Below are 23,859 nucleotides of genomic sequence, written 5' to 3' on the forward strand. Positions count from 1 at the left end.
ACTTGAAAAGTCACTGCTCACTACCACCATTCTGGAAAACACTACTCCCCAAGCACTGGTGGCAGAAGGTAGTATAAGTTCATTCCTCAAGAAGTTCAACTCAGTGCACCATTTTACCTGGGGCTGTAGGGCCAGTAACTGCCAGCTGGCACCACAACCACCGACCTGGGACCGTAATTCCCAAGACTGCCCCCAAGTGAATTTGCCAGACCTTGTGAGTCAAGGCTCCGCTAGATGCACAGGCTCCATCACTTTGGCTTCCACGGCATGCTTATGAAGCAGACCTTAGTGAAGCTATGAATGAGGTTATTTTCCTTCCCCCTCCAGTGCTACAGAACTTGCAGGCTAATCCTGGATCCTTCCCTCTAGAAGTGTATTTCATACAAATTTAAATATAGCAGCCTAAGAGCTTTTTCTTCAGAATGCTTCTGTGAAATAGCATTTCATATTCATGTTTCTATAACCCTGACTACTCACTTGCATACTTGAGGAAAGTTTCATCTTCTGTTCTTTTAAAAAAAAAAAGTTACTCACCCACAACTCTATCTCCTACTTTCACCCCCATCTTCCTCATGGCTGCAGCATACAGTGCTACAGCTTGTCTCAGTTCTTCAAAAGTAACTTTCAAGATTTCTTCTTTGCCTTCCTCTGAGGAAAGAGGATTAAAACAACCAGTCAGAAATTATGCACTGCGGCATAAATAGAGTCTAGTACAAACAACTGATTCTGGAAGAAAAAGAATACAAAGCAATTTTAGGAAAAGAGTTTCCACTAATAATTATACTTTTTGCTTTTCAAGTTCCTCTTGCACTGTACCAAGCTTTTCTTTTTAATGGGAATCAAGGATTAATCAGTAGTATTCATTCAGTAGATATGAAGACATTTTTAAAGACAGGAATGTACAGCTGCCAAAAAGCAAACTATTCACTGCAGAAAGATATATTCTCAAAGTGCATTTATCATAAACAGATGGCACTCACAAAGGCTACTTTCTAACATGGAAACAACCACCCCATTTTCCCTTTTCACTCAGTTGTCTCATCAGGTCTAGGAAGCAGCATTAAGGTGCCAACTTTCAGTTTCATTAGAGCAAGTCACTGTTGATTTCAAAATCATGCACATAGAGTTACTAAGGTCTGACTTTCAATATATGCTTTTTAAACATCCGCATTTGCCCACATACCACAAAGCAAATACACTAAACTGGACTCCATTTACCTCTGGAAAAGATCTGCAGGGTGTTTCCATTTTTGTACTGAATGTCAGATGTCACATAAGTTGTTACTAAATCACTTGTGAAACAAAAGGAACAAATCTAAATGTTATGAATGGCAGTCTGTCATCTTAAAGGTCCCTTCCTGTACTTCCTCAGTGAGAGTCCTGCAAACCAGGTGGCCTGTTTCCTGTATCCAGCACTTACTAAAACACATGTGCCAAGGCTGTCAACAAAAGCATACTGCATGGCCTGGGTACATCAGGTCCTTGCAGTCCAGCTACCATCAGTCTGATTTCCTTAAGCTGGGAACCGTACTTTTTTTCCTCTTTTGCCTTCTTAAACTTCCATCCCAGTAAGCCTGGACTTACACAGAACAAGAGAGCAGGTTGTGATGGGAAACACAAAAGTCAATTAACATGTAGTTCATAAGCCAAACAGGGACTGCTGACAGCTTCCATGTTCCCATAGAACCACAAGAAACAGGACTCTGATCTTGCTCCATTATTAAAGCCTCCAGGAGAAGGGAGTCACAAATAAGAGATTCAGAGTGGGAGCCAGTGACAAGTGAAATTGTTCAGGCAAGTTACATTTACATTCCTGTGCTCTGTTACACACACATTGCTCCCACAGCATCCCCCCTAATGAACACACGAACCCAACAGGTTCCCAAAACACCACTCTGACCTAGCAGCAATGGGTGAACAAAAAATACTCAGACTTAAGAGATCTTAAGAAGATTAAATACAGTAGAAGGTCACGAAAAGAAATGCAGGTGGAAGTCTGTTCACCACAGAAGTAAATGTATTCACTCCAGCACTGATACAGTATTCAACTGGAAAATAATTTTGCTCCTTTTGGTATTACCACCTGTGACTGGGACACAAAACTGAGTCTGTGGTACACCCTTACTTCCTAACAAGAAACAAGATCTACAGGGACAAAGCAATCACATGTCAAACCAAATAATTCACTCAGTTGATAATAATTCCGTCAATAATTTGAACTGAAAGTGTTTAACTCCACTTTCTCAAGTTGCATGTTTGGCTTTTAACATCAACAAATCAATTGCATAAATTCTATACACATTTAGAGCTAGCTTATAATTAGTGTTTGGCTTCCAGCTGTCGCACAGATGTACTACACTGATTTTTTTCTCCATCAAATAATGCATAAGCAGCTTTTCTAATGATATCAAAATTTGAAAGCAATGAGTCCATCACTTCGAAGCCAGCTTTCTGTCACCAGCCTCATTTCCGCCAGGCTTCACCAGATCCATTCTTACTACACCGGAACTGGGTCACAGATTTTCCCATTCTCTCTGAACTGGTAGGTGATGATTCTACATTTATATACACATACATAGGATCAGAGAGGTTTCTTCCAATACCTCTATACAGTAAAATGCAAGTGATAAGTATTTCTTCTCCAGCAGTAAGCTTACAGAAGACTGTTCTGTTGTCTCATATTGTTTCTGAACAGCTATCTGAACAGCACTAACACATGTAATTCAAAACCTGATCCCTATGCATCAGAAATCAGAATCCAAGACTTCTAACGCCTACACAATCAATCCATAGTTCTGCGTAATTTTCTCTCCTCATGAGCTGTAGGAGTTCGTTGTTTATTGTTGAGCTATTAAGAAGCATCACTGCTTGGTCTTACGATAAGGATTAGGTCCAGCAGAAGGGAAGCTCAGAATACAACTCCCTAGGGAAGCACTCACTCACCCGCATAGAAGCTAATCCCATCAAACAGAGATTAGAATCGTGTTTAAGTTACCAAAGTCAGCAAACACAGGGAAGGGACATTGTCTTAATATCACCACCCTCAGCACGGAGTACGTCCAGATTTTACCAGACTTAAATCTTCTCCAGCACAGCAAAAAAAAATAAGACTGAGCTGCAGTGTTCCAGAAAAGCAAAATTCCGAGTCTCCCATTCATATAACTTTCCTTGCTGTTGACAACACAGTAAGAAGAGTTAATTCCTACCTACGCCCCATGTAGTCCTGAGCATTCGCAAGAAAAAAAGGCATAGTAAGAGAGTGGGAAAGGCAATATCAAGTAACAGTGCCAAAAGGCTTGCTGAAGGCAGGCATTAGGCAAGTGTTTATAACAAGTGTGAAGTAATAGCTCAAATAGAGTGATGCTGAACGCAGCATGATCTCCACTACCTAAACGAATTCAAGCACATTCTAAGACAACTTTAATTTGCCATAAACCTGCAGAACTATCTATAGTCCCAGAGCATGTTTTGCTGGGTTTTTGCAGAGCTGTACTGTAGATTCTGCAGAGTTCCCGACTTCATTTTCCTCTTTTCCTCCTCACCCAAGCCAGTTTATTTCCAGGACTCATAAAAAGGAGAGCTGTTTTAAGGCCTAGTCCAGTGAACTACAACTATAAGCCATTAATTTTTTCTTACTTGCTGCATACAGTGCAATCTTGTCATTGTCCTTGTGCTTCAGAAGATTTTCTGCATAGTTCAGACGGCTGCCTTTAAACCATTCCGGGACATCTGCAATACTTTTGGATGTATCAACCACCTGAAAATAAAATAACGTATTAGCGGAAAACTGCAATGTAATTTCTTTTTCAGAGCATTGTACAGAAATCAGCTCATTAATTCCAAGCTCTTCATACACTCCACCAGGCAAGAATCATTTTTCCCAGCTTACAGATGGCAAACAGACACTACAGGCTTGGAAGGATTAGTTACTCGTCAACTGTCACAAGCAAAGACATCATTACAATAAAACTAGAAACAGTTCCTTGCTGACAGTCCTACCTTTGGACCAGCCTTAAATACACAGAGGGAAGCAAACCACTATGACTACATCCAGACCACAAGACACACACAAACCACAGTGCACACCAGGGCTTTGCCTCTGGAAACATCCCAACCAGGGACTGAGCTACAGTGTGTTGCAGCTCCCTAGCAGGCCACACCACCCAGCCTCCCCCTTACGAAAACCAAACCTGGGAAGGTGCGAGTACCCATTCCTCCCCAGCATGAGTCACAAGGTACAGAGTCCAACAGCAGGAACTCAGACAAGGGTAATTCAAATTAACCCTAGACTAAGTAAGGGAAATGTATAGTCAAACACAGAATAAAAAGCTTGAACTTTTTAGTTAATTTTCTGATTTTTTTTTTAATTTATTTTTTTTTAGGATTCAGTTGTCGTAAACATTTAAGTACTCCACAGCTTCGTCCAGAGTGCAGAAGAAGGACCGCAACTAACCTCCACACCCAAGAAATACTGTACCACAAACTGACTGCACGCATTTCTACCAGCCTTCACTTGCCATTTTCTAAAAAGATGGTTCAACCTAATAAGCCCACATTAAGGAATTCCCCACTTATGTCTTAGCCCTAAGACACACAAAGAATTGAAACACGTTAATGAAAAGTCGCAAAAGCCATGTTCAGCTGAAACAGCCTCCCCCATCCTGAACTAATCAAGCCTCAAAATATTAAATGACCCCTTGTTAAGTCACAGTTAAGACTATACCTTTCAAAACAGTGATAGGTAAAGAGCCCCTTAGCATTAGCCACAAAGTTAGGTAAATTCTTTCCAAAATGCCCCACTGTTTAGAGATTCAACTGCCCAGCAGCACATGAATTTTCTTATCTTAAAATTGACTAGTCTACAGTTGTATTTTTGAAAGCTTCCGTTTATACCCTCAGGTTCTCTCATGGACTGCACATGCATCGCCAGAAACAGCATTCTTTTGGACCAAGTAAAGAGCTCTTCTGAAAGCCAGGCAGAACTCAAAATGCTTCCCATTCCAGAAAACCTAATATTGTTGTGCTTTCAGACACGCAGTGTGTTTATTACCATCGGCAATCCTGAATTTGTAGAAGAGAACTTGAAGCTCATGTGAGGTACTCTACTACTTTCACTTGAAGTGAATTTTCTAAAAATGGGAACTCAAGCAGATTTCTCTGCTTGTAACGATTGCCTAGAACTGACTTACAACATTTATAGTTTATCAACTCTGGCTACAGAAATATTGTTTTATACCAGCATGTATTACTGCAGTAATTAGAGGCCACTCTTGAAAAGTGACTCATTCCCAACTTCCTCAGCTTGCAGAAAAGCAAGCAGAATGTTTCCAACATTTTCCAGGACAAGTTCTAATACAATTCTATTTTTTCCTGAAGAGGAACACCACCCCTTCAAAGAGCTCCGCTAGCATAAGGTGCTGGACTCCTATACTTGATGCTCCATCATTTTCTACTCCATTAACACCCATGACTCCTCGTTAAGCCCAATCCCTTTGGTAGTGGTACTCTGTTACACAAACAACCTGATCTCTCCCTTAGAGGCAAGGTCTCAGCAAGCAACAGAAACTGAAGGTCTTCTCATTTTTACTGGAAGACCTCAGTTCTAGCAGGCTTGTAAAAATGCAGAGCTTTGCAACAAGTCTTTCACTTCATACAGTCCCAAACGCTCAGCAAGTACAGGGAAAGAGTGCAGTCTACAGTGCTGCTGACTGCACTCCTCCTTTAATGAGTAAGGCTGTACTCCCACCCACAGCAGCACTGAAGCACACAAGGCCCATCTGTGTGGTTAGGTGAACATGCCAACTATCAGCTGTACTCCCACACCACCAGCTCCTGTTCTACAATTGCTTTTCATAGCAGCTCATCAGTGACTACTTCCCAAACCTCAGCAGCTACAAAAAAGCATCATATTAGCAGTATCGCCTGTCCACACCTCTACTGCATTTTCCCTCACTGAAGTGGTTTGCTAGCTGCGCTAGAACCATGCATTGTCATGCCCCAGCGACTGTGCTTACCCTAAGCAGAGACTATACCTTCGAGAATGAATCTCACCCTTACCACGAGACAGATAATCCTTGCCTTACGGTGGTACATATGAGGTTCTGTATCACCTGAAGAGCAAGAGCAGCAAAACAGCATGCCTCATGAAAAGCTAGAGAGCAGACAATACCAGAAAACACTCCCTCCACAGGAATAACAGCTTCTCGTAGCAGAAAGTTGAAAGTTTTAAGGCATTTCATATGAACAGCTACTTGACGTAACACCACCAATGCTGCCGTGCCAATCTAGCTTTCTATACTGCAAGTACTTGCAGTACTTCTTTTAAAAGTGACATGGATGTCAAATGCTGCAGAGTGACATGAGCATGTCTACAAACACTTAAAAACTTTACTAAGTTTAAATAAAACACTGGCTTCTTGTATTTTATACATATAGAAGGTTTTATTGGCTTTCTTGGAATGACCTGTGGGAGTATAAACTGTTTACCTGGCTGGGGACAAAGGAGTCATCTCCAGTTCATGAAAAAAACTATCTTCCCCAAAGCATAATGCTTACTTCCAACAAGCAGCAAGGATCAAGTCATACGACACTTCAAATCAAACCTTCTCAGCTCTTTAGCTACCACAGAACAGCTCAGTTACTGTGACCAGCCTTTCCTCCTGACATACAACAGAAAAGGACCCATGGTAAGGACCAACAGCAAGTCAGCTTTGACGCTCAAAGCTGGAGCCAAGCCTTGAAGCTGACACTAGGGGGAAGCTAGAGGCAAACAGCAATAGCCATTAAAAGTGAGTCAAGGATCTCCCGCAGTACTTGTCTGTCAGCTGACTGCTGCTCCCGTTTTAAGATCTACAATGGTCTCGCCATGATGTGAGAACAGGCACGCAGGGGCCCAGAAGCTCACAAGTAGTCTGGTTAAAGCCTTCCTAAACATCCTCGTCTTCTTGCTCCTTATCCTCAGGAAACCTGCGTTTTTAAGCCACCGCTGCCTGCTTCAGCCTCCCTTCCAGTTCAGCCGCCACTGGCGGTGTCTGGAGGGCCAGACTTCCAGGAGCACCGGCCCTGCAAAGCAAGAGAAAAGTGTTACTGTCCAGCTTGCTCAGTACAGATACGCAGGTGCAAAACAGCTCCTCTGAACTACTTGCTCAGGACAATTTGCATTCATGTGGAAATTTAGAAAGATGGCCTTGCTAGCAGCACAGAGTATGTCAAGAAAATACAGGATGCAAATACAACCCGGTCAGATTTTGAACTACCATCTAGAGAAGATAAAAGATCAATGTTTAGTCTTCAGACTACATACTTCAAAAGGCAGGCTAATTCTTACATTCTTGCTCAATTCACCTTTCTAAAGGGTGGGTCACATCACAACACCCGAGCACAGTTTCACAGCAGGAGGAACCACTTTATCATATCACACAGCACAGAAATCTCTAAGACAGGAAGAGGCAAAAGAAACTTACCAGTTCCCTCTGCAAAACTGCCAGTACTCCGAGTGTGCTTGGAACAGATGGCCTCCAGGGATTAAGACAGAAGTCCAGTCCTCTCTTTACTAAATCCAAGGAAGGCTCCCCTGTGTCGAGCTCTTAAAGTAATTAGCCAATCATCTTCCTCAGATGGAAAACCACAGGGTGATGCCGATACCCTACAACAGGGCTGTACCAAGGGCTCCAGCTTTGCCCTCCATGCGCAAGAGCTTCAAGGTCACCTTTACCTCAAGGCAACACCGCAGCATGGTCTGGTATTCCACCTGTGACTGCAGTCAACCACTACCGTTCCCTCAGAGACATTTCAAGCCCACATCTGGTTGCAGAGACTTCCACAACCAGTTCTACAAAACCAGAGTGCAAGAGGTGTGCTTATCAGATAAGCTGACTCAGGGAACATAAACATGAACTTGACTGCATGCCAGCATTTACAAAATCAAGATGATATTCTGCCAGCATGATCTAAGAGCAGAAAGCAGTATATTGGTAGACTCCCCACAAGCAGCCAGGACTTGCAAGGTATACGAGAGCACAATAACCACAAGGACACTACAGCAGAACTGTTTAGGACAACAGAACTTCGCGATTTCACTGTCCTAACGTGTACCAGCAACAGAACACCACCACCCACCACACAAGGAAATTCAGGACTGTACACTCGACAGATTCCTCACATCACTTGCAAAGGTTCCAGGAACAGGTCAAAAGACTGATTGTAAAACTGGTTTATTCCCATCTTGCGTTGCACTTGACCAAGAGAAACACTTACCTCATCATACAGGCGAGAACATACAATGTTACTGTACTTCCAGAATTCTGCCCAGAAGTCTGAGAAGGATTCCACTGACCACTGGTATAAGTCATTGTAGTTGGCTAGAAGTAATAGATACCCGTTAGCATTATGTAGAGAATTATAGGAATGTAAACAAACTATAATTACAGAGATCCTGGATAAAGAAAATTTGTGGCTAAAACAACTAGTAAGGTCAAACTGATCACATAGAGTAGGTCAGAACAGATCCCTTCTGTACAGGGCAAGTGACTATAGCATCAACAGAAACGGTCTACCTGAACACACGGCAACATTTCACCCGTTACAAGCCATTCACCACCACAGAGACAGAGACCTCTTCTAGTAACTCTGTGCAACATCTACCCACTCCCTCAGTGAAACCAAAGATGAGATACTTCAGAGACTCTGTCCCGCTCACTGGTATTTCCGCTCCCCATCGTATCATCAACCAAATGATTTAATACAGCAGAAGATAAACAAGTCTTCCTGACAAGAACCCTTATGGCTCCAGTCTGGGACCAAAGACCTCCAAGAGCATGGCAACACGGAGATTAGATGCACTTGTCATCTAACTGTAGCATCAACAGCACTGTTACAAAGGAAGCATGCATTATTCCTTAACGAATAAGGGGTCTGACAGACTGCAGCTTACCTTCTCATGCTAAACCAGCATGAATGAAGCTAAAAAGAGATGTTTACTAGCTAGATAGTAAAACCGTGACCCGACATTAAAAACATGGAAGCAAGCAGTTTAAATCTTGCATGACTGTGATACCAATCAAGTAACCCGAGGAATGCATATCAAAACTCCACAATTCAAACCAAATACTGAAATTCAGCGTGTAGAACAGTCTTGGGTATGACTAACTGAAGCTGATTCCTCATCACCAGCTTGAAAGTGACACTCCCAAGTCATGGCCACACTGTCTGAAGCTGTGCCAACAGCCAAATTGAATACAAGTCTGCCATAAGTGACAGTACTAACAGTTTCCTGCTCTGCCAACTGTGCTTCCTATTTAATGCTTCCAGCTAAACCACCTGAAGTCATTTTCTCAAATTCTCTTTGGTTTGTCATTCTGTTATCCAGCTCTGCTTCAGAAATCATCTTTGCATCCTCCTCCTACAAGGAGGACATCTTCCAGCTTTATAAGAGGAAAAAAAAACCCCATTCCAAGCCATCTCTACACTTACACTCGATCACTACAGCTGTTTCCCCACCCAGTCTGCCCCTTCCACATCTTATTCCACTCAGTCTTTTCCATCGATATCAGATTGCTCCCTAGGTATTACTGACACAGACACAAAGACCCTTCTCCGTAACTCAGCTTCTGCCTACATATTGCCTCAGCCTCCTACATCCTTTTTTTATTTTTACACTCCACCCAAGTTACTCTTCACCACTCTATACAACGCACATCAGCTGGCGTGGGGCTAAGACTTTACCAGAGGAAAGTTCAAATTTCCATCTCCTCCTTCAAAGAAGAAAAAAAAAAAATAATAATCAGTTGTACCAGTTGCTCCAAGTAATCTGATAAATGCAAAAAGCTACAAGTCACCACTAACTTGATTTCTTATAACATGAACAGTCCGTTCTGTCTTGTCTACACGGTTTGACCCCAAAATGAGCTTTAGCATGCAAGTCCTTCAGGGCATAGTCCTCTTAGCCAGCAGTCAAACACTGCATCTTGTCACTATGTTTTCAGGGTTGGACAGAGCCATGCTGTTCAAAGGGTTACATTGCCCTCAGCTCTCCTCGGCGAGTCCACATCTTAACGTTACATAAAGAATCCATTCTTCATTGTTGCATAGCACACAGACCAATGAACGCCGCTTCAAATCTAATGGAACTTGACAAAAGTTTCTATATACGCCCAGGAATCCACTTTTGAATGGAGACAGCCGCTTCAAAATGGACTGAAAAGAATTCTAGTTGCTACATCCGTAAACATGGGAAGCCCATCTGAAACTGTATTTGGTCTTGATCATACAAGTACCAGTTACATGGCTTTTCTACTCAGGAGTTAGCTAAAAACCTGTAGTAGCTTACTTCCTATGTAGCAGGAGTTCTGACACGATAATGGGAAATCCCCCACCAGTCAGAGTAATGACCTGGCTTGCCGACACAGTAAGTTCCCAAGCGAGGTACGCAATTGTCTTCCAGACAGGAACCGCTAGAAGCACTAGCTACTTTGCTACTACTCCAGAATATGTCTGCTTATGCCACAGACACATTTATACTGCACTGACAAAATTGTCAGGCCACTTGCCAAAACCACTCCCTCCAGTCCCCATCAGACAAGCCATTACAGGAAAGCTACACAAGTCAACCCCGTCCCCAGACACTCTGGGAAACCAGACGGCATAAACCAAGCTGGTTTATGTGACCCCCACATGCACTGGCATCCACCTGGCTCATGATGTGAATGAACCCACACAGCCAGCACCGCTGGCTCCTGATAACCCCAGAGACACCACCACAGTCACTGGAAAACCATGGCAATCTGGGTTGAAAGCCACCTCTGGAGGTCCAAGCCCCTACTCAAAGGGGTACTACACTCAAAACTGACAGGTTGTTTCCAGCTGCAAGGACTGCACACCTATTCACAGCCATACAGGTATTTCTGAATGAGCATGAAGCAGAGCTTTAAGTTCTAGAGCTTAGGCAGATGCACAGCAAAAGAACCAAAACTTCCACCCCTGAACCAGCTTACACATCACCTTTCCCTTCCCAGCGTGTTTAAATATTACAAAAACATACTCATCACAAAGAAAGACGAGCATGGCCTTAATTCAGATCTCACATATGTATACCATTAAAGCACTATACTAAGGCTCACAGGAGCCTCACAGCCACGGTGGCAGAGATCCCTCCTTCCCACATCCCCTTACACCACCAGGTCACCACAGCATCGCTCCAGGCCCAAGGAAAACCCTGCACGCAGGGCCTGGCCCACACAGGAGCAGCCGGGAGCACAGAGCTGGTACCAGCACGGCCGCCGCCTGGGCTGCCACCCGGCAGCCGCAGCAAAGGCTGTTTGCATGCCCCATCAGCCTGGATCTTCACGCTACACGAGATGCTGCACCGGAGACCTCTACCCCAGGCACAAGCCGAGCATCCCTCTCGCAGCCTGGGACACCTCACCCCCCACCCCCGCCCCAGGTGGGGTGTGCAGGCGCCTTGCCCCCCACCCGGCTATCCGGGACAGGCAGACTGCCCGCAGCCACCGCGGTAAGGCCAGCCCCGGGGAAGCAGAGCCCCGCACGACTTCCCCCCCTCCTCCCCCTTCCCCCAGTCAGAGCACGGCCCCCAGGGCCCCCCCGCCCGGCGCTCACCCAGGCGGAGCCCGCAGCTGCTGGCCACGGCGGCGCGGAACCGGTCCATGTGGGTGTTGCGCTTCGTGTCAGGCTCCCACATCACCTGCGACTCCATGATCTCGGGCTCCCGGGACATGGTGGCTGTCAGGCGAGCAAGCACAGCGAGCTACCGCCAGTGCCGCGGGAAACCCACCCCACACCGCCCCGCCCCAGCCCTGACTACGCTCGCCCTCCTCCGGCCGCACGCTTTAAGGGCGGCCGGTCCCTCCCCGGTCGCCGCACCCCGTAACCTTCCGCCGGAGGAGAAAAGAGTGCGGGGCGTTGCGCACCGCACCGCCCGCCGGGACAGGGCGAGTCACCCCCTCGGTCGTGCGGGGTGAACGGGGGGCAGGCGCCGGCCCCCGCCCGGCTCAGCAGCGGCTGCGGCGAGGCCCCTCACGGCGGCAGCGCCCGGCCTCCCCCCGGCGAGCGGTACCTCCCCTCCGGCGGCAGCGGCCCCCGCGCTCCTCCCGACTGGGGGCCGCCTCGTATCCCCCCGGCCCCCGCCCTGAGGGCAGCCCCCGCCGCGGGGAGCGACGGAAACACCGGACTAACGCGCAGAGCCCCGCCGCCCCTGAGGGCCACCACACGCGGTGCGGGCAGCGGGGTGGGGGGGGGGGACACACCATCGCTTCGTTCTTTCCACATCTGCAAAACTGCTGCTGCTTTGGCATTTCCACCCCCCCACCCCCAGGTCTGAAGCAGTCTCCGCTGACAGATGTCTTGGACCCACAATGAGGCAAGAGCTGCCTTTCTCCACAGCCTCACTATCCCAGTTACGCTTTTGTAACGCGCTCTGCCTACAGAGCTCGCACCTCAGATTAAAATCGATTGCTTCTCTTCTTTCAAAATGCGAGGTCTGGCTCTTACTGGCAATTGCAATGTCACAACAGCCGATTTTCACCAAGAAGCGGTGGTAACAAAGTGCTCCATAGCAACGCTCAAGTCACGGTGCATACGTACTGCTTCTGTAAATGTTACTTTCAAGGTCGTGATTTCCCTTCTAATTCAGGGAAGCCTAGAAAAACACAAATTAGATGGTAAATTAGGCATACAGTGTAAATATGAAAGTAAAAGACATGTCGTAGTAGTAGTACACTTCCTATAACTTTCATTCCGATTTTTGTGCTGCTGCAATACTGCCACTTTATTCAATTTGAAGGCCATGGCAACTTGACTTGAACAATCCTGCAGTGACTTGCCTCAAGAAAGACTGTACGTATAGCGTATGTTCAAGTAACTCTCCAGAGCCCAGAGGACTCAGAGAGGCTGGGGATGGAAATAGGCCACATTATTTGCTTTTAAGTGCCTCCCTTGCCTTGGCAGCAGCGCTGGGAGAGGTCAGTGGAGGTGTGAAATCTGTGGCGCGGACAGGCTGCCAAGGCCTGAGGTAAAGCAGGCACACGGGATGCCTGCTCCAGGCCCGGGCCTGGCCCTTCCACCGTTTCATCTGGGCTTGGGAGCCGCAGCCTGTGGCAGAGAAAAACGACCTAGAAACTCCATCTCTCTGCATGCCTATGGAAAACACATTTTTTTGCCCTTTGGGATGTCAAGACTTTTATTACAGTAGCAAGACTGCTAACCGATGCGGATATACGTACTGCCTTCGGATACAAGGTATTGCGGCACACATCAGTGTCAGTACAGCCCTCTGCCAGGGATCTCGAGGGCAGCCCCTAGCCCTCCACATCAACTTACCCCCAGTCTGTCCTGCTCTGGGGTGTAAAGGTGAGCTTTGCGTCAGGTTTTCTACAGGTCTCCCAGAATTACACCTGACATGACTTCCAGGTGAAGCTGCCACGGCCGGGCGTTGACGCACTCCCTGTGGCTACTGGAAACAAACCTGAAATCTCCCATTTTTACCTCACTTTCGTAACCCGCGGCCCGAGGCATTCCCCGCTCCGCCGCTCCCCGCCGCGCCGTGGCTGAGGGGCCACCGCCCAGCCCGCCCCGCCGCCGCCGCCGCCGCCCCTCAGGTGGCCTGGGACCGGGCGGCCCCGCGCGGCGGACGGATCCCGCGCGGCGCACGGCGGCCACGACGCCGGCGCGCCTGATTGGCTGCCACGCGCCTGGCCCCACATCAGCCCAGAGCCTGCTCTCCTCACGGCTGGGCTGACGGCGGGAGAGCTGGCACCGTAAAGAACCAATTGCCGCAGAGCTCTCGCAAAGGCGCTTCCCTGTCCACCAATGAACAGCCGGATCAGAAGGAGGTGTGCCCAATCGGAGCAGAGCTCTCATCCTGCTCGGCGGGAGGGAGGGTCCCTCCGGGAGGCCCCTCAGCGCTGAGGCGAGACCGGCGTGTCACGTCGGTGGTCGCCGTATTACGCGTTTTAAGATAAAAAAGCACCAGCAGCCCAGCAGCCTTCCTCACCCAAAGCAACCTGTGCATCTAGAAAGAAAATGGGCAGCCAAATCACCTGAGAAGGGACCAAAAATCCTCTCGCAGAGCTGAAAAAGGCAGTTTAAAATGGACTGACCCACTTACTGCTCAAGGAGGAAGGGGTGGGCTGGGAATTCGGTGATTACACTTGGGCTTCTAGGAAAGCCTGTCAGAGCTTCTCATTTATTAGCAGCAGTTTTACTATTACGGCCTTCCTTAGAGTGGGTTATGCCTCCATGTCCCTTGCCCTCTGTCTAGTCTTGCCTCAAGGAAAACCGGTTTTCCTTTCTTTCAAAAGTGACTTTGGAAAAGCGGGAAGGAAAAGAAGGAAAATCAAGCAGCTTTTAACGAGAAAGTGGGCATGAATGGGACCTCCGTGACTACTAAAAATAGTTTGGAGACTAGATTAGGATAGCTGGAGGAAATTAGCCTGAATAAGATTAACCGGAATTGACCATTTTCAAACCTTTTTAAGCCGTGCTTTATACCTACTAATAGTAATAATACCTTAAAAATGAAATCATGTTTTCTGCTTTAGATTAAATTAGTTTAGAGGCCCTTCGAAAGAAGATTCTGATCCCATTAACAGTAAAAAGGATGATGATGGCACTACCTTGCTTATGGCCTCATAAGGTAACAAAGCTGGAGTCAGACTGTGAAATTAACATCAGCGATGAAATGCAGGGACCTGTGAGATAAATGTTTTGTAATAATACCTCACGGCAATCTGTGCGGTATGCTGAGACCTGACCATGATCCATTGATCCAACAATGGATTAGGAAATCTAAAGATTTTGGAAAGTTTTAAAAAATTCCTATATTCACAGTGTATATTCACAGCTGGTTAATGAGTCTGCATTAGAACAAGAAACTTCTGGCTTGTTTGACATCCATGATCTCTGCAACCTCTACGTGGCGTGAGGATACAAGTAACCAGAATCAAAATCAAAAGCATTTGCAGAAAGAGAGGAAGAAAAAAATCAAAAAGGGAAAAAGAAGAAAAAGCAGCAGTGACACATTGCAAGAAAAGCCTCACACAGCTAGTAGCAAAACATGAAGAGAGAAGGCCTACAATGACAAGAGGTCATAAAGCCGTCAGCTGTGACAAGTTGAGGCTGTGAGATGAAGTAAAGACAGAAAAATAAGGGTCAGTGACGTAAAGAGAAAAATAAGGGTCAGTGAGGTTAAGGACTGGTCCGTAGTAACACCAGGTGTCCTTCAAGGCTATGCCTTTTTTTTTTCTTTCAGAAAAAAAAATTAAAAAGAGAGAAACCCACGATCTGCTAATATTTTGGCATCTCAAAGACTCCTGTTTATTCTAAATACTGTTCAGATTGCTGTTAAATACCTATATCCGAGTAAGACATATTGTGCAGTTTCTAGTGCAGATCAGGAAACACAAGTACCCTCACGCTTCTTCTGTCCAGTTCAGACCCTCATCAGAGGATCTTTCCAGAAACCTCACAGTTGTCCTAATTTTATAAGTTTAATGTGGATGAGATCAATATTTCATGCCGTGATGCAATGTATTCTTTGAGTAGACGTGATTTCATTTATTTAAACAAGAAGGGTGAAATACTGTGTAATTTCATAAGAGCTGCAGATTTGGAGAGATGAACGTACCTGAAATAGGCCCATTGAGACAGGTCAGGAAATCAATTAAATACCGGGGAAGATTACCAAATTATCCCGACCTCATATGAAGGCCAACCCTGAGCGCAGGCTTCCAAAGGCAGGCAATAAAATAGGCCTCTGAGCCTCTGTGAAGAATGGGTGGAAAGAAAAAAACAAGCACTTTGCAGAAGCAATTTTGAGGTGAACACGGGATGGAAACTCACACAGTGAAAGAGGAATGTCCCCAGATTTGCAGAAACAAGACCCATTGAACCAGAAACAGCACAAGGGGACCCAGAGAAGTCCATGCCAACTGGAAGCAGAGAATTGCAACTGGTGCAGAAGACAACACACATGACAGTTAATTATATGACTGTCGTGGTTTTGTACCTCCAGGTTCTTTACATGCAAGAAATGCCCTAGAAGCAGACACTTTACTGCGTGCTGGGAGTCTAGGCACAGCACAACACTGAGGGCAGAAAACCAGAAACCTGATAAGCACCTCAAAAATACCTGTCATCTGTTACCAACCCGTTTTGGAAGAGTATGAGGTAGACTTCAGAATATACACAGGTATTAACGTATCAGCAATTTCAGGACGACCTTGAAAGAGAACAAAAGCACCATTTATAAATATATAAAGAATCTATACGCTGCTGAAATCAAGATCCTAACTACCTTCCTGGATCTGAGCCCAACCCTTTCAGGGCCAAATATAAATAAATAAAATAGTAGGAGGTCTGGGCCATTCTGCTAAATGTGAAAATAAGTGTTTTTGCCAGACTGAAACTGGGAAGAAGGCCATAGCAAAGATGTCTATATTCTAGATGTCTACTCAGCTACTCAGCAACTGGATTTAGGCTGAGCCACGAGGTTTAATCGTCAAAGACACAGCATGTAAAATTGGAAAGAGATACTTCAGGTTCTTCCAGTGACTGGGAGAGCTACAGGCTGCACTCCTGACTCTGCGGGAACTCCCTGGGAAGGGGCTGGTAAAAGCAGAGATCAGCCCTGTTGTTTTCAGAGCAGAGATGCTGGGTAGTGCGCAGACGTGGGCATGGGCCACCTACACCGTCCCGAGCACAACAAGAAGCTCTGGGGAGGGTGTTGGGATCCCCCGTGCTTTGGGGTTCTTGTTGGACAATTTAGCATGCGTTTTACGCCCCAGCTCACGCCGTCAGTGCAGAATCTACACTGCAAACCTATGGCTCTGTGTATTGCCATCGCTGTGTTCCTGCCTTGTCTAACTTGGCTCCTGTCAATTAACAATGAGTCAGAACGTGCTCTGAAGGCAATAAAGCACTTTTCTGTCTCTTGGGGATTCTTACTTCGCTCTGCTAACATCCTGATTGGGTTTCACTCCAGAAGGAACTGATAACATCCTCTGACTTATACTTCCCAACTGGTCTTTTCTTAGCCTGGTTAGTCAGGGAAAATCAACGTGAAACCTATCAGAAGAGGGAGTCCATTCATTAATTGGGCTGAATTTCATCCTATACATCTGAGTCAGAGTTTCTCAAGAGTAAAAGACACGAGACCCTTCAGAATCCCTTGACCTCATGCTGATAGTGCACTGAACAGAGATGTCATTTTCTGACATTAGCCTACTATATTCCATATGTCATTTGGGGATTGCACTGTATTTGGAGAAAACATTTAACTCTTTTTAGAATGTAAACTTTTGCATACTACATGAGTCTATACTACTAACAAGTGTCCCCAAGGGCAGCCCCGGCTCAGAGCTTATCCCCGGCTGCCGCCACCCCCCTCTCCATGTCCTGGGCACACAGGTGACCCCCAAGGATGTGTGGCGGAGGCGCAGACTCCCCGTCCCCACGAGGCGCCAGTGGCTTTGCTGGGCCGGGCCCTGGGGGGATGCGATGCTGGGCTCCAGGGAGGGGTTCAGCAGCCAGGGCTGTGGCAGTGCCCCAGCACCAGCCCGGCACCTTCCCACTGGCCTCCATCCCGCATCCCGCTGCACCTCGGGCATGCTCCAGCCGCCAGCCAAGGAGCCTGGCCTCCTGCAGGTGGGGAGCTCCGGACACCCCTCTGCGGCACACGGCTCCGTGGGGGCCTCACTCCGCTCGAGACTGACTGGCACAAGGGGCTCAAATCTCAGGGGGTCAGAAACACTGCGTCAGGGTGTATTCAAAGAGCCGGCACAGAAACACAGCCCAGGGGGGTTTCAAGGTCACGGTGGGGGCCGCTAGCGTGGGGTGCTACTGGTATAGATCATAGGAGTGAAAACCTGTAGTATACTTGAACACCCTAAAAGTACCTGTATATATCGTGATCACTGCCTGTAGCCGCCTATGCCTATAGCCAGCTGTTAACTATAACTGCCTATACCTATCTAAATTTGTAGAAACTCAGTGACGTGGCAATATAGGAATTCTCCTGTGCAAAAATAAATAATTTATTTGTAAATGACAATATCTGTAGAAATTCAATGACATGGCAACATAGTAATTTTCTTATGCTAAAAGAAATGACTTCTACTGCATGGAATTAGTCCGCAGAGGGCCGAACGTGGCTTTATCAGTTGCTGGGTCCGTTCCCCTGTGGCTGCGAAGCTGCCTGGCTCCTGGTCATCAGCTAAAGGGAAAGGGAAAAAGAACAAGTGAAAATGCTGTTTGCAAAGAGTCCCTGAGTGGAAGCCACTGATAAGAGCCTCGCTGGTGCAGGAAGGGCTGTAACATCAGCTCACGCCCCTGAACAAAGCGCCGTGAGGAGCAGCAGGGCAGGCGCTGCCCTCTCCTCCCAGCAAGCCCCGCTCAGGATGAGCCCAGCGTGCAGCGAGCCCACAGCACGTCAGCCCTCAGCGCTTCATGCCGTAGCGCACCCGACGCGGGAGCGACGCCACGCGCTCTGCTCTGCTCTGCGCTGGCTGCCTCACCTCTGGATCCAGCGCCTGCAGCTGCATGGAGCAGCCCGTGTGCTGTGTCCTGAGGCTGCTTTCTCCTTCGCTGCTGGTGCTGTCAAGGATGGAGAGGGATGCTTTCAGAGGAAGCCAGCCCACCCACGTCAGCGCTCTCACTGCTAACTGAGCACAGGTCCTTCACACCAGGGAGACTTTGCGGGGGCTGTGAGGAAGCTTCTCCTGAGCCCTGACCCACTTCTTTTGGAGCAGAACCACCAGATTGTACTCAAAGAGCAGAGAGGAAAGCTCAGGTGAGGGCGCTGCCTTGGACAGGGACCAAGGCGCTCTGCGACACTGTCTCCCAGGGACCCTTTTGCCCGTTCTACTTGGCTATAAAAGTCTACCTTTGCTGTTTGACACGCGGATAAGCACCAGCCGCGTTACATGGAGTGACACCCTTTCAGCTGCAAGCACACATGAGGGCACCCAGGTTTGCAGCGCAAGGGGACAAGGCAGAGGACTGAAATGCATTTGTCACTGCCGCCGCTGCTGGGTCGCTGCCGCCTGAAGACGCGAGTGCGCCAGGCTGAGGCTGCGCCCCTGCTCCCAGCAGAGCAAAACTTGTTCCTGCAGCGCCGCCGGCCCCTCACCCTTCGGGGCAGCCCCGGCGCGGCTGCCTGGAACGGAAGGCAGAGGTGTTACCTTGGCTGGCTCGGAGAATATCTTGATGGGCCGGACGTGAAGGGTTCCGAGCGGGAGCACTTGGCAGGCCTCTGAGGGGATGGTGACGCACCTGCACGTTCACAGGCCCCTCTCTTCCTCGCTCTGCCCCTCTTGCCGGCCGCCTTCTTCCTGGCCTTCCCTCGTGAGGTGGGAGCGGGCAGCTGTGCATTCCTGCCGGTTGCCGTTTTCCTTGGTCTCCTCGGCAGCTGGGCCTCTTCTGCAGGAGGTCCAGGCTCCTTCTTCATGCAGCGACCTGTGCGCCAAGGAGAAACATCTCCTCAGATGACACAAACACAGCGCTTCACAGAAACAGTCAATGCAGCCGGAGAGATTCAAGACCATTCAGGTAACAAAAGTAGAGCCAACTGCCATTCCAGCAGCATACAGCTTTGCAACCAAGATCTTTGAGGATACTGAGTTCTAAGGATTTCATCTTTCTTGCATAAAATGGTGGAGGATCGAAGATTTGTAAGTTTTGGAGACCAAACAGGGTAACAACATCTACTGAGCTTGGAACACGCCCAGTGTTCCTGCAACGTAAAGGAAAACCGTGCGTGTGTCAGTCTGTGTTTTGCCCATACCTTGGCACTTGCTTCGTGTCCAGGGTGGCTCTGCTGATTCTTGTCTCTGCCTCTTGGCTTTAGGAGGCATGGAGTCCTCAGCTGCTGGGCGCAGCACACAGACGAGCTAAAGCAAAACAGATGTCTGTCTGTTTCCATGACAGTTTATTCAGACTTATCCCCATAAAAGCACTGCAGAGCATCCCCCCTCAGCAAGGTGAAGGTTAGTAGGGAACTGTTTGTTCGGAAGAGGTAGGTATCGTTTGCTGACACGTGCATTTGCTCTTACCCAGAGCTTAGGAAGAATGACTGGCTATCACAGGACCTGAGCAAAACTGGACCTGGCAGCATGAGCCGGTCCTGCTGAACAGAACCACCCCGTAGCTGGGGCCTTGCCGCCAGCCAGCCAACAACCCTACCTGCTCCTGTTCATGCTTGTGCCTCTCACACCTACACATGACCCTGGAAAGCCAGTGCCAAGCATGGGGAAAGCAGCCCTAGAGTCCTGTCAGGGTAGCTCTGATCAGGTTCCTGATATTGGCCTGCTATGAGTGGCATCTTAAAAACCAAATGCAAAGACAAAAATCAGTTTAACAGTGATTTCCAAGTCATGCTGCCCACAGAAGTGCCCCTCTTGGCTATCCTTGTTATAACGTCATGTTTTCCTGCCGGTTAATTGCATCGAGGAATAACAAAAGGAGACGACAGAAACCCACAAAACAAAAATAGGAACTAGAAAGGAAAGCATCCGTTATCTTTGTGAGATAAAGTCGTCTTCCACCAGCCAGCTGCCATAGGAGGTGGATGGGACTTGTCCTTCCTGTCAGCACGACCATTTAACACGTGGTAAGCTATGAGATTTTGTCAGATCTCATTTCTATTCATACTGACTTTACTATCACCTAGGACAGGAAAGGCCCAGAAGAACCAACCAGCAAAACACAACGTCACTAGTTAGGACTGTAAGAATGCAAAAGAGCCGTGAAAGAGAAAATGAGCGAGCGTAGCGTTTTCCTAGCTTCTCTGTCCTAGCAGCGAAGCCCAGAGGACTGCCTCTTCCGCGGGCACCCCCCTCCCCGACTCTGCTCTTTAGGTGTACGGAAGCATTAAAGCACCAAGCGGTCTAGTTGGTACCTGTCCAGTGTTCTTGAACAGCAGTAACAGCTTCAGCAGCACCAAGACCTGGTGTTCTCTCCATAGCAGAAATACCAGGCAGCAATATCGAGAAGCGTCTGAATCCCCTGCTGAGCGCTGTGCGGCACTCAGCACTTCATAAACCCACCGCTCCTCGCTTAGCCTGAGCTCCCGATAGATTCACGTCCTTAACCTTTCTCTCTCTCTCTCTCTTCACATCTACCCTGCGAGACATTCCTCCATCTCCTAGATGGACAGCCTGCGTTGCCTCCTTCCCCTCTTACCTACACAGGTTACACGCCTCTGCTCCTCTCCCACCTGAGCTGTGAGCCACACATGCTGGTTTTAACATCACTCGGATGTGCAAGGCAAACATTTCTGTTGCGCAACTCCAGGGCCTTTAGTTTAGTTTGCGTTACTAGAGCTTTCAAAATCATTATTTGTCAGTAGGTAATACAAGAAAATACTAAACCTCGTGATCCATCCGCTCGTAGATAGGGTACCGCAAGCCACAACTTTGACACGGCAGGGTGACGGGCTCATCATCTGTAAAGCAAAGCAGAGTTACATCCCCTACCAGAGAGAAGTCTGGCGCAGTTGGATCCCTACGCAACAGGCTGCTGTTCTGTGTCACAGGACGGCAACCTGAGCACACGTTAAGGCAACAGTTACTCTAGTCACACTTGCTGAATTCATTCCACATCAGCAAATCCACGCCATCCAGCGTGAGAGTAGTGTTTTGGGGTCCAAGATAGAGCCAGCGGTCTGCTAAAAAAGCCCACGACTGCCTCCAATAAATCCTTTAGCACCATTTCTCCTTCCACAACCAGCTGACGCTTCATGTCTGCCCCGCTGATAATAGTCTCAGCGATGTCCGGGACGTCACTGCAGAGATGCGCAGTGCTACAGACGTGACCCCACATCCAGATCTTACCTACCCTGCTGCTTAACCGAGGAGGAGCGCAGCTGCCGCACAACCCCAGGCAGAATGTGCCGCGAGCAAACAACTCCCGCTTTCATTGCGAAGCTCGATACTTTGAGACAAAAGAACCGGCAGTGGCCTGGGCTCTCGCCCCAGGGACCTCAGCAGTCCTCTGTGTAGCTGGCTTATACCTTTGCAGTTCTGTTCCACGGGAAAATCAGCCCACTCCCAGTGGCTCTGGAGCTGTCATTACCCAGTGTTTTCCCAGAAAGAGTTACAAACCCTTACGCTTGGATCGGCTGCCAAATGTCCCATATGAAGCTGGTTATTACTCATCTCTGCACCTCACCTCGCTTCTGATTTCTTTGTGCTGCTGAAACATTGCTTCTGCTAATGTCCTTAAGGGGTGTCCCCTACACAGCTGCTATAAATCTGCTTTTCTAGCCCCTTGGGCATTCCCCACAGTGGCCCAGCACAGTTACCTGTTCCTGATTCTCTTCCACTGTGCCGGAGGTCTTGCAAATGTGCATCCTCATCCTCAAAGTCAGACGGTGCACTTCCTCGGGTTTGTACCCCCACTAGCCCGCAGACCCGAGGATGTTCTTTCAGGTCTCGCACCAGTATGTAGCGGTGGCAGTTTTCGCATTCCTCCGTCCGTGTGCTGCAGTAAAGTTCATGGTCAACCATGGCTCTCAAAGGCAGCTGTATTTCGCAGTAAGGGCAGAGGACAAGTCGCAGAAGGCACACAAACGCCTGGAAAATAGAACGAGGGATTATTCTTCACATATGGAAGAGCGAGGCAAAGGTGGAGGGAGGTTCCCCGTTTGCTGAAGAGCTGAGCGGTCCATTCTTTCTTTAGCCAGATCTAAAGCTACGCTGAAGGATAGCCTGGAGTAAGATAGCACGTGAGAAATGTGAAGACCAGCAGGCTGTGTAACCTGTGTAGTCATAAACACGCCAGCTGAAGCACTCCGAAGACTCAGGACATTCCTTTAAAACCTGTCATACTTGGACAGCAGATTCCTTCCCACTGTGCTTCTTGAAGATAGCTTTCAGGGACAGTCTCAAAACCCAGTCCTGATCCCATTGCACTGGGCACTGCTAAGAAAACTTCTCCGTGTGTGTTCTGCGAGGGAACAGATTTACAGCTCACTTACTACTCGGCAAGAATTGCTTGCCTATGTCCTTCACCCGCGACTGAATGACAGGTAAGTTGCCCTTCCAGAGGGGTTACAGAGAGATGAAAGCCCTGTTAGAATAGCAGATGCTGCAAGAATACGTCATCATTTGCTTTACAGGCAAAACTAGAACCACTACGCACAAACGTGCAGGATGAAGTGCTTCCAGGGGTTTGACCTGGTCATATCTTCACCGTTTGAAAATCCTTTGTTTGTCAGCAATAAGCAGACTTAGGTGGCACTTGCAGAGCTGTCTGCAAGGGGGGGCCATAGGAAGGGAAGGGGCTGACATTGATTACAAGATTGCCTGTGACGGCAGCCAACTGGAGTCAGAAATTGAAAAAACCCCTGTTGATTTTACAAACTCTTTTCAAAGTCTGTTGGACATCATGACTTATTAAAATGCACATGACCACTGCAGCAGTCAGAAATGCGTCATGTGAAAGGACCGGAAGAAGTGGAGTTCATCATATTCGGTGTTTCTGAAACAGCGCACCATTTTTCATCCTCATCACTAACAAGGACAAAATCACCAATTATCGCAGATAACCCTTGGATATGAAGACTTGAGCAGGCTCCACTGCTTGAAGGCAGTTTCCAACCACCTTCTCTCAGAGGGTGTGAATTTAGGGCTCGATAAAAAGGGTGCCTCAATCACAATTTGGAGTCCGGCTCCTGGCTGACAGAAAGGCTCTGGAATCGGTGCTTGGAAATGCCATCGAGTAGCTTCAAAACATCTCCTAACATCAATAGATGTTCACCAACCTTGTGGTCCTCCAAGTGTTGTTTTTCCATCTTCATCCCACACTCGCAGGTAACCTACAATAAACAGACCTCATGAGATTAATTGCCAC

The 23,859-nt window shown here is 47.8% G+C and overlaps 2 protein-coding genes across 2 annotated transcripts in view; both read right to left on the reverse strand.

Annotated features, from left to right (window-relative positions):
- The window catches only part of LOC130154841 (acetoacetyl-CoA synthetase), a 45,477-nt gene extending 31,940 nt beyond the window's left edge, over window positions 1-13,537 (reverse strand). Inside the window, exons 1-6 of the mRNA XM_056351425.1 lie at window positions 13,333-13,537; window positions 12,450-12,652; window positions 11,614-11,736; window positions 8,257-8,360; window positions 3,637-3,757; window positions 535-648 (exon numbers count right to left, since the gene is read on the reverse strand). Of these exons, the coding sequence (XP_056207400.1) occupies window positions 535-648; window positions 3,637-3,757; window positions 8,257-8,360; window positions 11,614-11,731 (457 nt within the window). The 5' untranslated portion in view covers window positions 11,732-11,736; window positions 12,450-12,652; window positions 13,333-13,537. The remainder of the gene's footprint in view (window positions 1-534; window positions 649-3,636; window positions 3,758-8,256; window positions 8,361-11,613; window positions 11,737-12,449; window positions 12,653-13,332) is intronic.
- Window positions 13,538-18,820: 5,283 nt separating this feature from the next.
- LOC130142214 (uncharacterized) lies at window positions 18,821-23,647 on the reverse strand. Its single transcript, XM_056323708.1, has 4 exons — window positions 22,310-23,647; window positions 21,378-21,451; window positions 19,793-19,898; window positions 18,821-19,464 (listed from the first exon to the last, which is right to left on the reverse strand). The coding sequence occupies exons 1-4, from the start codon at window positions 22,512-22,514 to the stop codon at window positions 19,187-19,189; spliced, it is 663 nt and encodes a 220-aa protein (XP_056179683.1). The 5' UTR covers window positions 22,515-23,647; the 3' UTR covers window positions 18,821-19,186.
- Window positions 23,648-23,859: the final 212 nt, after the last annotated feature.

This window comes from Falco biarmicus, chromosome 1 (genome assembly GCF_023638135.1).
Source record: "Falco biarmicus isolate bFalBia1 chromosome 1, bFalBia1.pri, whole genome shotgun sequence".
Classification (NCBI taxonomy): Eukaryota; Metazoa; Chordata; class Aves; order Falconiformes; family Falconidae; genus Falco; species Falco biarmicus.

What these genes read in the sequence shown, in the direction of transcription:
- LOC130142214 (XM_056323708.1), bottom strand. Translation starts at nt 22,514, where the DNA reads ATGGTTGACCATGAACTTTACTGCAGCACACGGACGGAGGAATGCGAA. An exon ending in TGGAAGAGAATCAGGAACAG is followed by an intron (nt 21,452 to 22,309) that starts GTAACTGTGCTG and finishes TTTGCTTTACAG; the next exon opens with ATGATGAGCCCGTCACCCTG. An exon ending in ACGAGCGGATGGATCACGAG is followed by an intron (nt 19,899 to 21,377) that starts GTTTAGTATTTT and finishes GTTTTGCTTTAG; the next exon opens with CTCGTCTGTGTGCTGCGCCC.